The sequence below is a fragment of the Sebastes umbrosus genome, chromosome 4 (genome assembly GCF_015220745.1).
Source record: "Sebastes umbrosus isolate fSebUmb1 chromosome 4, fSebUmb1.pri, whole genome shotgun sequence".
Taxonomy (NCBI): Eukaryota; Metazoa; Chordata; class Actinopteri; order Perciformes; family Sebastidae; genus Sebastes; species Sebastes umbrosus.
Genome location: NC_051272.1, coordinates 16,409,047 through 16,424,636, shown reverse-complemented (window position 1 = coordinate 16,424,636; position 15,590 = coordinate 16,409,047). Strand labels below are relative to the sequence as shown.

At 38.6% G+C, this 15,590-nt stretch overlaps 1 protein-coding gene across 3 annotated transcripts in view; it reads right to left on the bottom strand.

Annotated features, from left to right (window-relative positions):
• The window catches only part of scaper (S-phase cyclin A-associated protein in the ER), a 75,532-nt gene that overhangs the window by 38,848 nt on the left and 21,094 nt on the right, over positions 1–15,590 (bottom strand). For all 3 annotated transcript variants that reach the window (XM_037767036.1, XM_037767033.1, XM_037767034.1), the window contains 6 exons: positions 15,440–15,582; positions 15,236–15,317; positions 14,996–15,148; positions 12,912–13,019; positions 7,667–7,803; positions 274–339 (listed from right to left, as the gene is read on the bottom strand). In XM_037767036.1, coding sequence (XP_037622964.1) covers positions 274–339; positions 7,667–7,803; positions 12,912–13,019; positions 14,996–15,148; positions 15,236–15,317; positions 15,440–15,582 — 689 coding nt within the window. The remainder of the gene's footprint in view (positions 1–273; positions 340–7,666; positions 7,804–12,911; positions 13,020–14,995; positions 15,149–15,235; positions 15,318–15,439; positions 15,583–15,590) is intronic.

Sequence of the window (15,590 nt, the reverse complement as noted above, 5' to 3'; positions counted from 1 at the left end):
GGAAATTGTGATTTATCATGAAATAATTATTAGTTGCAACTTTGAAATAGGAATAAATCATGCATTTTGGGAAATTTTGATGAGCATTTTTACTATTTTAATTTTCAGATTTTTTTAAATCAGATTTTCTGAACCAAAAGATAAAAATAAAATAAAATGCAAATAATTGTTCGTTGCAGCCCTACACCAAAGCTTTATAATCATTAGAATAAAACATTAAAAATGAAGAAAAACTATGAAACTATGAAATTATGAAAAAAGGAAAACACTCACTTGGCCTTGTATGGGGAATCGGGGACCTGTGTCTTTGCCTCCATTGACGTCTCATATTCCTTCGCCCTGCAGAGGGAGAAGTAGGAAAATGTCTTTGAATACCAGGAAAAACGTGTTTGGCCTGTCAGTAAAGAACACAACGGATGAAAGTGTAAAGAGAGAGAGAAAAAGTTCAAACTGAGTCCGTTTATTTGGCCTGTCAGCCGTTAACCAAGTGACTTGGCTTAAAATAATCAGACAGCGGCTCTGTGGGGATGTGTTTTGCTGCCATCGGCTCGTATTATGAAGACTTAATTCTACCTTTAAAATCCGCCTTCCTTTGAGTCGTTTTTTAACAAGGGAGGCTCAAGTTCTTCACTTCACTCATTGTCAAATAAACAGTTAAAGGGGGTTACAAGCAGTGTTTTGAATGTGTGACCTCCTAAAAGGTCATGGTCATTAGGGGAATGGTATCTCTGCGGCTTTACTCCAACAGCCAGACTCTGAGAAGACGTCTGAGAAACACAAACCGTCTGTGTGTGTGAAACTGGGTGGGGGTTTCTATCTGTCACTCAGGTATTCCCAGACATGATAAGTAACTATTGATCCGAGTTAGATTGAGCCTTCCGGTTACCCATCTCTACAATGATACGATCAAACACTTCCTGGAAGACGACAGGTGGATTTGTCCCGGCAGGCCGGACGTGGACCGACCAAAGCCTCGTCCTCTTTTCACAATCTCCTGTATTCAAGGGCAGTCATCTAACAGCAACTGATAACTCACCTCACAGCTAGACCGCGACATTGAGATACCAAAAACCTTTAAACTGCTCATGCGGGGCATATATTCTAGCCCTCAAAAAGATATTACTGTTATTACTAGTTTATTGTTCCATGGTTTTAATTGTTTACTGTATAGATATAGATGTTACAAAACTCTTGTAAAGACTATGATAAAAAACTTAGGGCTGCCCCCTCTTAGTCGATTAGTCAACTAATCGGCCGTTTTGGTCTTAGTTAACTAAGATTTCTTTAGTCAATTAGTCATTTTCTTATGCTTTTTCATACTGAATGACACATGAACACATCTCTGGTAAACACAAGTGGTGCATTTTTTGAGGAGAAACTCAGTTTTAAAGATCTGTCGATTAAATCAGCCAATCAATTAGTCGACAAATTTGTATGACTAAGAATTTCTTTGGTCGAGGACAGCCCTAAAAAAAATGCAGCCTTGTCTTATCAAATACTTTACTCTTCTATATATTCTAAATTAAAATCTAAACAAGCAAATACACAAGATCAGCCTTAAAAAATAAGAATGGAAAAAAGCACAATCTTACTGCATTAGATATTAATGTCAATAGACCGAGTTGTGAGTGAGGATAACAATATACATTAATTCTAGATATAGTCATTTTCTGTGTCCAGTGAGTAGGATAAATTGGTAGCACAGACCTGCTTTCAGAAGGGCCCTGAAACAATATCCGCCCTGTTTGTCATTCATGATATTACAATATTAATCTCAGACAAGTTTATACCTAACCAGGTTAAACCGGGAGCAATTGCAGAGAAATTCATTATTGTCAGAGGCAGCCCATGTTAAATTGGCCTCCGGCAATAAATATCAGTGATCGGCAATAAAACTACAATAATTTGATTAATCAATGTCAACTATTTTGATAATCAATTAATCTGTTTCAATTTGTGTCATTTTTCAAGAAAAAAAAAATCCAAACTCTCGGATTTCAGCTTCTTAAATGTGAATATTTTCTGGTTTCTTTACTCCTATATGTCAGTAAACTGAATATCTCTGAGTTGTGGACAAAACAAGACATTTGAGGACGTCAACTTGGACTTTGGGAAACACTGATCAACATTTTTTCTGACATTTTATAGACCAAAAAATGGAATAATCAAGAAAATGATCAACAGTTTAATCAACAATGAAAAATAATTGTTATTTGCAGCTCTAATAAGCAGTTTATAACACAACAACCCCCCTATTTCTTTTACAGAGGGACACTTCTCTCCAATGCTGCGAAAACACATGATTGCAATGTACACAACAGAGACCTAGAAAAGGAAGCCAGGCATCAGTTCAATGGCAATAAAGAGGAGTAGAGCCAAAAGAAACCTGAAATTATACTAATACTTCAAAAAAACTATATACTTTTGTGCATTGTTAAGGATGTAAATTCATTTACGAGCGGGACCTTTCCCCTTAATCTAGGGCAGCAGACGGTAAAACTAGTTAAGGCCATGCTTACCACCTCATACTGTATACCATACAGGAGTGTCTTTGTATATGTACACCACCATCTGAGGTCCCACACACACACAACAACACACTGGCCACTCTGTTCCCTGCTGAGCGAAACCACAAGCAACCATCTCCAGACAAGCAGCTCGTACCAGAGCTGAAGTGGAGACTTTGGTTTCCAAGTTCAGAACCCGTCCTGACTTGACGCTAACTGACAGGCTTCTTGCATGAAATTTTAATAGCATTTTTTCCCTTCCCAAAACACTTGTTATTACTTGAGGTTGGCCAAACCGCAAAAAAAAAAACATGTGGGTTAAAAAGTGTGTTCAGTGCTTTATGATGGAGCGAGGCTGCGATGTTGGCCTGGTGAGAACCACTCACGTTTTACGGACACCATACGGTGTTCCAATAAAACGGTTCATTTCCACCCGGCGGTGACGCGGCTCACCTTTATGTTTACTGGGGCTCTGTGTTATTTATGACCTCTGAAAGCCTGCTGCCTTTGAGTGCTGGTCTCAGCAGGGCTGGTGCAGGAGTGACGGTGAACAGAGACAGATCATGTTGTCACTTTCTCAGCACCGCTGAGCCTCACAAAGCCAAAAACAGCAGCACTGAGAATAAAGCACTGGAGCAGCTACAGTGGTTCAGCCTGTAGCTGCCTCTTATTCCTCTGTTGAATAAATACTTTCTCCTGAAAAGCATATTAATAATAATGAATTTCTCTTTTTAGAAATCTCACTCAGGGTCAAATCCACAGCTCAATCATGACAAGAACTTGGAGGCTCTATTAGGATCATTAAATCTGGCTACAGTCACAGGAGCACATTGATCTCTGTGATAACAAAGGAAGAAATGTACTTCACCGTAGCCAGACTTAAATTGCCGAAAGTGATTCACCTAAGAGTGGTACAAAAGTCTGAAAGATGATCAGGTCACCTAGACAGGGCTGCTCGCTAACTCCGCTCTTCTTACCAGTTTATTTTCTAACCGTTCTGTACAATAGATAACACAAAACAATACAATTAACAGAATAAAAATGACTGCAGGTGAATAGAAATTGGGTTTTTGAAGTTGATATACACAAATGATGTTACTATTAGAAGAGTGTATGGGTGTATGTCCAAAAATCTTTATTCTTAAAAGGTACTAAATGTAACAATTTACATGTATTAATTGCTTGTATTGCCAATGCGTGAACAGAATGTAATGTAACTTAAAAACTGAGACCGCCCCCAACTTTCTCGGTTGCCCTTCCTGTGGACAGATTTCTATGTAAAGGACTCGGGACGATTTCGCTTTGTAACGTTAGCTGATGAAGTCATTTGCAAATGGCAAGCTAGTTAGTATCATGGAGATTGGACATTACAGATAGTAACGGTGATATATGATTGTAATGTAACGTCACGTCACTGTTTTGGTCGATGCCCAGGATGATCACTCACACTTACGGAGTGCAAACAACAGGATGCTGACTGTGGTCCACTTAACGGACACCGCTGTCATTAATAACAAGGATTTTCTGAAAGTTACATATAGCATCTATAATCATGATCCCAATAAAGATAACAAAGAACTGGGGCTGGTTGCACAAAACACCTTAAGTTAAGATTTTCCTTAAAGTCCAAGTTAAGGTTTCCTTAAAATAAAATTGGTTGCACAAAATACCCTTAAGTCTTCTCCTTAAGGTTTCCTTAAAATGTTCACCGAAGTAATTTAAGGTTTTGTCCTTATCTTGGTCTTATAATTAAGGAAACCCTTAGAGATGGTTAAACCATTAGACCTTAAAAAGACCTTAGCATCCAAAATAAGGAAAAAAATGTAAGGTACTTGTGACTCTGGCTGACCGCAACATGGCTGAGTTTATGGCGATAAAAGAAGAAAATTATTGCATCCCGCGAAGATTGTTCCACGACCAGGAGAACCCTTTGGATACGCTTAATAATGAGCTTTAATTTACACTGTAGATTTGACCGTCAGTCAATTCATTTGTCCGACCGTCTAGAGTGCAAGCAAACAAACGGTCTCTATGGAAACTGTAGAATGTTACAGCTGTAAAATCTCTTTTCAGTGCAGTAAGTGCCTTAACGCTTTTTTTTTACCTAACTAAGAAAACCTTAAAGGGATTCTGTGCATCACTCTTGTGTAGTGTAAGTAAGTCCTTCAGCTAAGGATACATTTCACCTTAAATGTCAATTAAGGAGAATACTTCAGGTGTTTTGTGCAACAGGCCACAGACTCTTTACAATAAGTCAGTTATTGTTGTTATCATCCCAAACAAGATCTTGAAGCTTTAATACCGTTCTCTAACCCTTTGCTTATAAATCATGAATGCCATGATCGAAATCCATTCACAGCTCTTTCAGATACCCAAATGAAATTATTATTATCATCATTATTATCCACTAAGAATTGAATTATTATTCCAGTAGCTTACATACGCTTCATGAGCGGGAGGCAGATTACAGCAGAAAACAACAAACAGAGAGAGTTTAGCTAGCAGTTAAGAAAGTTTGCTTTCTCTGTACTGTTGAAACTGAAATCGAGGCAATTATCTATTAATTAAAATGAATCTACTATATATAACACACTCTAAAATACAGCGAAATCTCAAGGTGCTTCACACAAAGGGTTAAACAATACAATATTTAGACAATTTACACAAGAAACTTGATTAAAAGCTTCAAAATAGGATGGATAAAATTATTTATGTCCTGAACTAAAAAAATACTGTTAGAGGTCTTTTACTAGGAGATGGGCGGAAGAAGGAAGTACTGTTCCTAGTGTTGGTAATGTTGTTGATGTCGGTGTAGAGACTGTATGCAATGGAAAATGTTATGTATAATTTGAGAATTAAAAATGTTATAAAAGTTGATATCTGTATCAATTGGATTATGTATGTCCAACCTTTAAGACCACATTATAAACACACCCTCCATTAGATCGTAAATTGTAAATGGACTGCACTTAAATTGCACTTTTCAACCTGAGTGGGACAAAGCTTCTACACAATAACTCTCATTCACTCATGCACACACACTCACAGAGGGCGCTGGCCTGGCCAGTGGAGGCAATTTGGGTCCATGTGGACAGAAGGAGCCAGAAGAACAACCAAACCTGGGATTCATGGTCGACCCGCTCTACTTGTTGAGTCAGAGCCGCATCATCATGTTGGTTTTTTTCTGTATATAAAAGGCTTTGTGTTCTGGCTGTGGTGTGTGTTAGCACTGTTTATTTTGTTACATGTTCATGCTCTATTGCAAAAACTAACAATAGAATAGGAAAAAAGAAGAGTGTTGTTTTGATATAGTTCCAGACCAATACCAATGACCAGTTTTCCATTTTCCAAGCAGATGGAGAATGATGTTTCATGAGAAGTACCGCCTCCACAACACTCACAAGCTAAAAACTAGAGCTTGTCCTCGACCAAAGAAATTCTTAGTTGACTAAAACTCAAACGATTTTTCTACTACTCGATTGATTTAATCGACAGATCTGTAAAACTGAGTTTGGCAACACTTCATTTTACAGGTCCGCAAATTTCATGGTAATTAGCAAGTAACCTGTTTGAAATTTCTTTGGAATTACTGCCAAATTACCCAAAAATGTACCTCAAAATTGATCGAAAATTACTTTATCATAAACATTATTTTATAATTATATAATCCTCTATTTCCGAATAGTTGGTAAATTATTTAATACATTTCCAGGAAAAGATTACAAAGTTAATTGTTTTGCTTTATTTCCATGTCTGCTGATAAATAGATGTTAATTAGAAAATAACTTATTTGAAATTACTTTAAAAAACTCCCTGAATCATTACATTAGTTACCAGGTTACATTTGTGTAGACAATAAGTCACACAATGGTGAGATCCGTGTCTGATCAGAAGTGTCTTCTATTAGTTTTGGTTTTCCACCTCCGAAGAAGAGCAGCGCACAGCCGCTTCTCAAGCCTAAGGGCCCTATTTTATTGAATAATGTTTATAATAAAGTCATTTTTGATAAAATGTTGCTGTAATTTGGTAGTAATTCCAAAGAAATTTCAATTAAGTTACTTGCTAATCATCACCTAATTACCATGAAATGTGTGGACTGGTAAAATGAAGTGTTACCGAGTTATTCCACAAAATAATCACACGAAAGCACCTCTTTAAATCTTGTGTTTACCAGAGATGTGCTCATAAGTTTCTTGGAAATAAGTGATTCAGCATGAAAAAGCATAAAAAATGACTAAAGAAATCTTAGTCAACTAACACAAAAACTGCCGATTAGTCAACTAATCGACTAAGAGGGAGCAGCCCTGGTAAAAAACAGGAAAATAAGTCAAGAATTTTTCAATGTGATTGACACATCTAGACATTTGTGTCTTTTTTAGCTTGATTTCTTTACAACAAAAATGTGACTTTAATATTTATAGGCTACTGTACTTGTCTACTGTACACATATTTAATGTTTACATTATTTTAGTGAATCCTAAGCCAATGCGTGAGATTGATGGAGGCCATATTTGACTTTATGCCTCTTTATTTCTTTTTAGTACGTTCCTGTCTTTAGTGTATACATATTAGATATTAGTCATCCTGTTTATAGAGGAATACTTCCAATAGTCTGCATCAATAACATCTTACAGTAAGTATTGTCAACATCGTGTCTCTTTCCACTCCTCTCCCTCTCTGTTGTGACAGCCAGTTAAATTGATTGCGCTCAGGTCCAGGTTCTGACACACAGCAGCTCTGCCTCCTATTTGTTGATTACTATTGATTTTCTTTGATACTTCATTTAAAAATCAATAGCTCAGAAGAAGAAAAATAGGCATGGCTCATACATACTTTAACATACATCCTGTACGCGGAGGAAGGCTTCAGATTTGGCAATGCCATGGCAGCAATTTGGAGGAAAGCTCTTTACAGGTGAAAGCCGGGGGCCCTACAGATCGATTTGCAGTTTTGCTCCCCAATCACAGAAAGTGGTCATAAATTAAGCTCATCAGTGTTACCTTGTGGACAGCCAGGATGCACATAACACCTGCTTTCCATCTCCTTGTCACTCATAAAAAAAAAGTCCTGGCACAGTTTTGTCCTCTGAGAGGATGCAGAGGGAGAAAGAGAGAGAGAGAGAGCGAGAGAGAGAGAGAGAGAGAAAATGAATGTATTACCTGGAGTTCATTCTGGCGCGGAGCTTCTTTGCTTTCTTCCGTGCCTTCTGCCTCTCTTCTCCATCCTTCATGCTCTCAGAAGACACGGAGCTGTCCGTCACGATATCCACGACGTATTTCTTCAAAGAAAGATGCTCCTGGAGTAGACAAAATCAATACATCAAAGACATTACCAAGACCATTACTTATAACAGGCTTCTAAAATAACTGTTGTGTCTGTTTTTTGGTGCAAAAACAAGCCCATAAATCAGAAGTGGAAAGTAAATAAGAACTTTTACTCTTTTTACTTAAGAGCAGTTTTGAGGTACTTATACTTGAGTATTTCCATTTTCTACTCCAGTAAATTTCAGAAGGAAAATACCGTACCTTTTTACTCCACTACATTTATCTAACAGCTCTAGATTGTAGTTACTCTGCCGATCAAGATTTGATTTATTAAACACGTAATCAGTTTATATGACAATTTACTGTAACAGGAGATTAAATTAGGACCATTTCTCTATAGACTGACTGCTTTTATCTCTACTAACTGAAAGCAATAAACCAGGTACAAAATTGCAAAAATCAAATCGTCATAAAAACTAGATTTGTTTTTTGTATTATGCATTTGACTTCAATCAATGATCCAGAGTAAATGAGTGCTTCAGAAGCATCAACTGGCTTTCCTAGATTAAAAAAAAAAACTTCACAAGCAACCAAAACAAGCAGTCAAGGGTACAACCTCCAGATATTACTCTTAAAAAGGGCTGCATAATGATAATTCATTCCTCTTTGCTTAAAATAAATTGCTTTGGGACACAACTTTACCCCCAAGGCAAATTCCATCCGGTTTAAAAATCAAACTCACATTTGAATTCAGAAGAAAAGATTTACTCTATAACTGTACTGCTTACCAACACATGTTTCACAAGTTGGTAGATCCTGTCTGCTCCTCCTAACATGGTGAGTTTAACGATTATTCAAATGTAAAGGGAGTGCCTGACACCACACGTTTCAATGGAACGCAACATACTACAACATGCATTTCAAAATAAGTAGCTGAATTACATGACCGTTAGTTATGGAAGCAATGAATCATGACAAATAGCAATGATCCATTGTGTAGCTAAATACAGTAGGATGTATGTTATAGATGAAACTATCCAGGATACAAAATAGGTAAAACCAGCTTTACTTGGTCAGCTACAACATTAAAATGCTGCTGATATATTAATGCAGTGGTAATAATATTCCAGAGTAAAGGATCTGAATATTTCTTCCACTATGGACACAATTACTGTAAAGAAAAAACAGGAGGATGGCAAACTGCCTTATCCTAGTAAGAGTTGTGTCTAATTGTACACTATTTATCATTAAGAAGTTCTTCTCAAAATGACGATGGAAGTAGAACAGCAACTATAATACTTGTTAAATGTCTCTAAGCCGAGGTTATACACTTCAGGTGTGTCATTGAATATATAGTGTGACATGTAGATCTACACCTCTCAATAACACCACTGTATCCCGTAATTACCCCCAATGCTATACAGTCTTTTGAAGCCTACTCGCCCACAGCCATGCTAAAAGGCTGGAGGTGTTGCCTCCTGTCTGGCCCTGTCAGATGAGTCTGCTATTTCCACCAGGAGACGGGGGAATGTAACCTAATTTGAACAACATGATGCATGTGCAAGAAACCAATTACCCAATTATGCTGTCATCCAGCACCCCAGAGGATAGGACGGCCCCACAGATAAAGGGTTTCCATTCAGCAGGCAGTCGAGCTAACCTGTGTGTGGGACGCCATACCCGTTGGTCACAAGTGTTGCGAGTGCACCTGCTGCCTGAATAAAGGTTTTCACTTAGCGTCGGGGGAAAAACAGGTGTCCTCAGGTGGGCGGAGGTGAATTAGTGCCACAAAACTACTGACTGAATGTTTAAAAGTGAAAAAATGTTTTCTAAATCAGCTTCTTACTATATTCAAACTGTTTGGGTTATGTTACATGACGGATATTCCGTGTTTGTTTGTTTTCTGTGCTTTTTTCCAATGGTTGGAAGTCGGCGGGACTCCATTGGGAAAAGGCGATGTCCCACATTTCCCTGCACCAATCAATATTTGAATCAAAATGTGATGACAGTTGTGGTGTTGTTTGCATTTTTTTGTTTTTACTAGCAATTACAATCAAATCTAAAATTACACCACACCAACAGTCTTAATGACGCAAATTGGCTTTTGATTGAGTATTTGGGTGTTCAACTTCAGAAAAACATTGTTATATATTATTTATTAAGAGTTTGAGTTTGAATCTGGTGTGCAAATTTATTTTTATTTATTTATATTTATCTTTTTTGTTTTAATTTAAAAAATAAGAACATAAATAAACCAGCAAAAATAATTTAAACAACCAATATAAAAATCGAAATTATAATACTTTTTTTTAATTTAAAAAGATAATGTATTATAATTTAGATTTTTAAACTGCTTGTTTATTTATTTTTTTATTATTACCATTTTTCCTCCTCCCTTGTTTTTGAATACATTGTCTTTCAAATTAACAGTTACTATCTGTTATTCTATGTACATATTACTTTGCTTGTTATGGTTTAGGTCGGTGTAGTCATTTTTCTTAATGAAACAATAAAAAGCATGATTTAAAAAAAAAAAAGAGTTTGAGTTTGATTGCTGTGCACTCAATAATGAATATTCAATATGATAGAGACATATATAAGACTTGAAGCAACATTTTACGCAGCTTTAATGTTGATCAAGTAAGTAAAAGCAACACTAGTAAAAAAAAGGGGATGCTGATAACTGACTATTGTGTTTTCTAGAAAGGATGTGTGTGTGTCTGTATTTGTATGCAGACACCTCTGCCCTCTCCTCCATGATACTACAGGTCAGTCATGACTCATGACCGTCGCTGTCCCTCTCCTGGGAGGCAGCTGTTCAGTAATCTCTCTGAGAGGCTATCCAGTGCACGAGCCACTCACTTAATGGATTTTTTTTTTCAGTCACACATCCAAAACATCTTTGCAAAATCACACTGGTAACATTAAAGGCTACCTGAAATATAAAGTTATCAAATACAGTATAATGCTGACTATGAGAGCAAATAAATATGTAATGATTACATCTCATTTCTTGTTGCTAGGAGGCGAGTCTGAATGGAAGTTGTGTAGACTTCAGAGACAATCAGACTCGATGACAGACAGCTGTCTACATCTGAACCATTGTAACAAAGCAGCAGGGACGCTGGCCTGAGGGCATTGCTGCTACCGCACAATACCACAGACCGCCTCTGGTGGGAGTAATATGACACTGCTCTACACATCTCTCCTTTTCTCTGACACAAAAAGAGCTATACAGATCTAAAAAGGCGGCCAACACAAATACAGATTACATGGGATATGTTCGTCCACTGCCTCTTTTGTGACATACAAAGGCCTGAGAGGTAGGTGTGAAACAAACAGCTGTATTTCATGTTGGCTACTGGGTAAGATACGCTGGATTGAGTTACCATCGCTACAGTGGTTACATGACCTTTTTGTATTGAACTGCATACTATCAGTGACATTTAAGGAGGGGACAAGTCACACATAAGACAAAAAAAGCTATTCATTGGTTCTCTCTTTCAACAGCAGCTTCACTGTAACTAGACAAATGTCCGATCTCAAAACAGTGTGGGGAGGGAGAGGCTCGCTTCAGCTGGCTGTCTGGATATTTCATCAAGGTTCTCAATTTGTGGCTATCGTTTCAGCTTTGACTACTTTAGGACTATTCAGTGCCTTTGGGATGTCAGCTCTGATACCCTCTGCCGCCTGGTGATCCCTCTACCGGCCCACGCTTGCAGAGACAAGCAGGACAAAAGAACAGTCTTTCCTCAGACGGGCCACCAGTTTCTTTTTTTTTTTGAGCTGTCGTGTCTAAAAGGTGATCAATAAATAAAGTCCTTATGTCAGAAGCCATGCGTCTTGGATATTACCTGCATCATATTAAAACCAGGACAGATGGCGGGTGAAAAGAGTGATTGCGATCCTCAAGCTCTCTCCCCATACATCGATCCTATCCCTGTTGATAATCATTGTAGTTTCAATTTAACTCGCAAGTCAGAACGAGAGGAAATGACCAAATATGAAGGCGCAGGGCATCTGCCGCCCGCTTCTGCCGAAAAACTATGGAGTGACCTCTGCACAGCGGAGCCAACCATCTTCATTTTAATTAAAAATCTTTCATTGCAGGAAGAGTTATGGAGCCGCAGTCTGGAAAATAGTTGGCAGTGGTATGAATGAAATAGTGGACACCAAAATGAGGTTTGATATAAATAACAAGGGGGCCACATAAGTCTATCTAAACAAAGTCTGCGGGCGTAGAGCTATTGGACAGCTTGATGTACTTTCACATAGAATAAGAAAAAGCCATTCTGGACATCTAAATATTATCTATTAGATATATACCACAAAGACTAATAGCCTAATCCAATAATAACACACTTAAACTGTTCACATTTAGATTTAGAAGACGCAGAATAGGATGACTTGGAGTTCTTTGACTGATAAGTACTGACAAAAAGACAATATGCAAGGTGGGAAAACAGTAAAGACTCAACATTATGGTTATTGGTAAAACTATATCATATAGAAGGAGACTTATTGTAAATGTGAAGTAATATGAAGTATAAAGTAGCGCTCATATATGGACTGTTTATAGTGCTATATTTGTGAAGTGCTTCTCTCTCTCTCCATTGCCTTGTTTATCATACTGTCAAACAGAAAAAAATGACCTGCATTTGGAAAGGCAATGATTTAGAGGAAAAGAAGGAGGGGGTATCAATTATTCCCTGCTGAAAAAAGCTTTGAATGAAGGAGCTGCTGGGGCCAAAGGTGCCGCGTATAGCACCAACAGTTGTCAGCCTCACAATGAGCGCCGCTGAAAAGCCAATCTCATATTGCAGCCTGAGAGGTTACCTTGCATTAACGAGCTGCCTTCCCATGGAAAAGCGCTCCATGACAAAAACAGCCTGGAGACAAGGGGGTGATGTCACCCCTCCACAGAGGCACTGAACCTTAACTGTGTACATTTCAAGGCCCATTTGTGTTCGCACAAAGAACAGCAACAGAGCCGCGGCGGTATACAAGGGGATGCATAAACAATAATAATGACCATGTCGTAAAGGACAACTACGGTGTCTCTTTGTCTTTGTACATGAGACATGCAGTATTCTTTGACAGGATGAGTGGATGTTTGTTCCTGTGTGTAGGTGATACGCACCACTTCCTCATCAGAGAGCTCCCGTCCCTGGATGCTGCTACTGTCTCGCACGGCCTGTTGGTGCCTCTTGCCCTTGGTGTGGCTGAACAGGTGCACCTCTGAGGTGATCTGCAAACACAAACACAGCGGTCAGAGGTCAGTGCTGCGGACACAATGGAGACAGAGGCAGGAAAGGGTCAGCAGAGCCTCATGGGACTCTGGTGAAACGATATACCACATGGGCTTGTCAATGGGACATGACCTGTCTCTCCTGAACCTCAGGTTTAAAGCAAAGACGAAGGAAAGGAAATGTGATGTTATGTGCAACTTGCCTATACAGATAAGTAGGGCCGTCCTCGATCAAAGAAATTCTTAGTCGACTAACAATCATACGATTTTGTTGACTAATTGATTAGTTTATTTAATCGACAGATCTGTAAAACTGAGTTTCTCCACAAAGAAACACACAAAAGCCTCGCTTTAAATATTGTGTTTACCAGAGATGTGCTCATAAGTTTCTTGGAAATAAATCATTTACTCGTTTTTTATGTTTTTTTCATGTTGAATGACTCAAGAAATCTATTGACTAAGACCAAAACGACCAATAGGTCGACTAATCGACTAAGAGGGGCAGCGCTACAGATGAGATGATTTATGATTGCATTATCTTGTTTTTATGATACTAATTGAGTCTAGAGCAACACAGCGTAACAATAACTCTCTTCTGGGATCTTAATAATAAACAAAAAAAGCTAAATATAAAAAAAAAAAATAGAATGCCAAAATGCTTAACAAATTTTAAATATGCTTAATTTACTTTCCCTACAATGTCATTCAGTGAAGTATTTAGAGATGCAATGATTAATTGATTAGTTGTCAACTATTAAATTAATCGCCGTCTATTTTGATTATTGATTAATCTGTTCTTTAAGAAAGAAAAGTAAAAAAAAGTCTCTGATTCCAGCTTCTTAAATGTGAATATTTTCTGGTTTCTTTACTCCTCTATGACAGTAAACTGAATATCTTTGAGTTGTGGACAAAACAAGATATCTGAGGACGTCATCTTGGGCTTTGGGGAAACACTGCTCGACATTTTTCACCATTTTCCTGACTTTTTATAGACCAAACAAGTAATCGATTAATGGAGAAAATAATCAACAGATTAATCGACAATGAAAATAATTGTTAGTTGCAGCCCTACAAGTATTGTCAAAGGGAAGTTGTGGACTAGATATCTGAATAAAGGTCTGAGAAATGGCCACAACAAGAGGCAGGTGTACAGCGAGCAATATTGTTCTCCCATCTCTGGAAACCAGCCCATTTCAAATGGTTTGTGTTTAATGTCATTAAATTAAGTGCTTGCTGCTGACCCATCCATGATCTCTGGTGTCAGACGCTGGCCAAGGTCATCCAACATTTTAACAAGATTCACTCTTTCAGCCCCCAACCCTCCTCTTTATCTGATGCTGGTTTGAAGACTCAAGGTGTCCCACCCTTGTTGCCCGTCCGTCAGAGATAAATATGTCTGCTTGTGGATTTGTTGCCCGACACTTGAAAAAGCATAATCATGCCCAGTCATAAATCTCCGTTTAGGAGTCTATGTTTAATCAATGCAGTTAAATCCTCATTTAAAATATGCCCGCTTCCAAAAATCCTCTGAATCACCTTCCTCAGCATTTTTACGTATAAACAGCCAGCCAAATAACACGGGGGAGATTGACTAGAGCTGTTGCGTTGCAGCATCTTCTTCGTTTCCTCTCACCCGTGTGTACCAAAGACACGCACATATTAGTTCAGGAGAGTAAAATAACTATATGACAGGTTGGTGAACAATTAAACGATGTTGTTAAACGATAGTGCACATGTTGGGTGTGTAGTGCATAGTATGTGATTTCAGACGCAGCCTGTGTATAGACCATTTCACAGTTATAAACGTAACGGTGTACCCGTTTATTTCCTGTTGTAGTGTATGTGACTGACATCAGCTGACAGGAAGTAAACATGGACCAAGCTGTTGCCTAGCAATGCAATTCCGTTGAAACGGTCTATATAAGTTAGGGACACCAAATTGAGCCCTGAGACTGATGGGATGAAGCTGTACATACCACAACGCAGCACAGGGAGCAGTGCTTCTTGCGCTCATAGGGTGTCAGTTTGGGGGCGTAGTCTGTGTTAGCGTGTCGGCCACTGCTGAGCTCCGCAGCCTTCTCCTTCCTCTGCTCGATTTGCTCCATGTGCCTACGGCTGCTCTCATCATGCTACGGAAGAAACCAGACATCAAGGATCATATAGAAAACTGGGATTCCTGTATGGTGTCCGATGGAGACGGCGCGGTATAAACTTACCTTCATCTGTATCTTCTTCTGCAGCTCCTCCATGGCCTCCTGTTGAGCAGCACTGAGAGCAGCCAGACGCTCTTCTCGATCTCTTCAGAAAAGGACATAGAAAAGCAGTTTGAAGCAACTGTACATGTAAATACTAGTCTCACATTCATAAAAGTGATTGGAATCAAATCAGCCACCGTACTGAAGGGATTTGGGACTACATACCTGGCCCTTTCCCGTGCTGCATCTTCCCTAGCTTTCTCTTTTTCCTGCTTCTGCTGTTCAATACGAGTCTCCTGCTCCTTCCTCCTCATCAGCAGCTCCTCCACCCGAGCCTGACGCTCTGCCTCCAGGACCCGTTTACGCTCCTACAGAG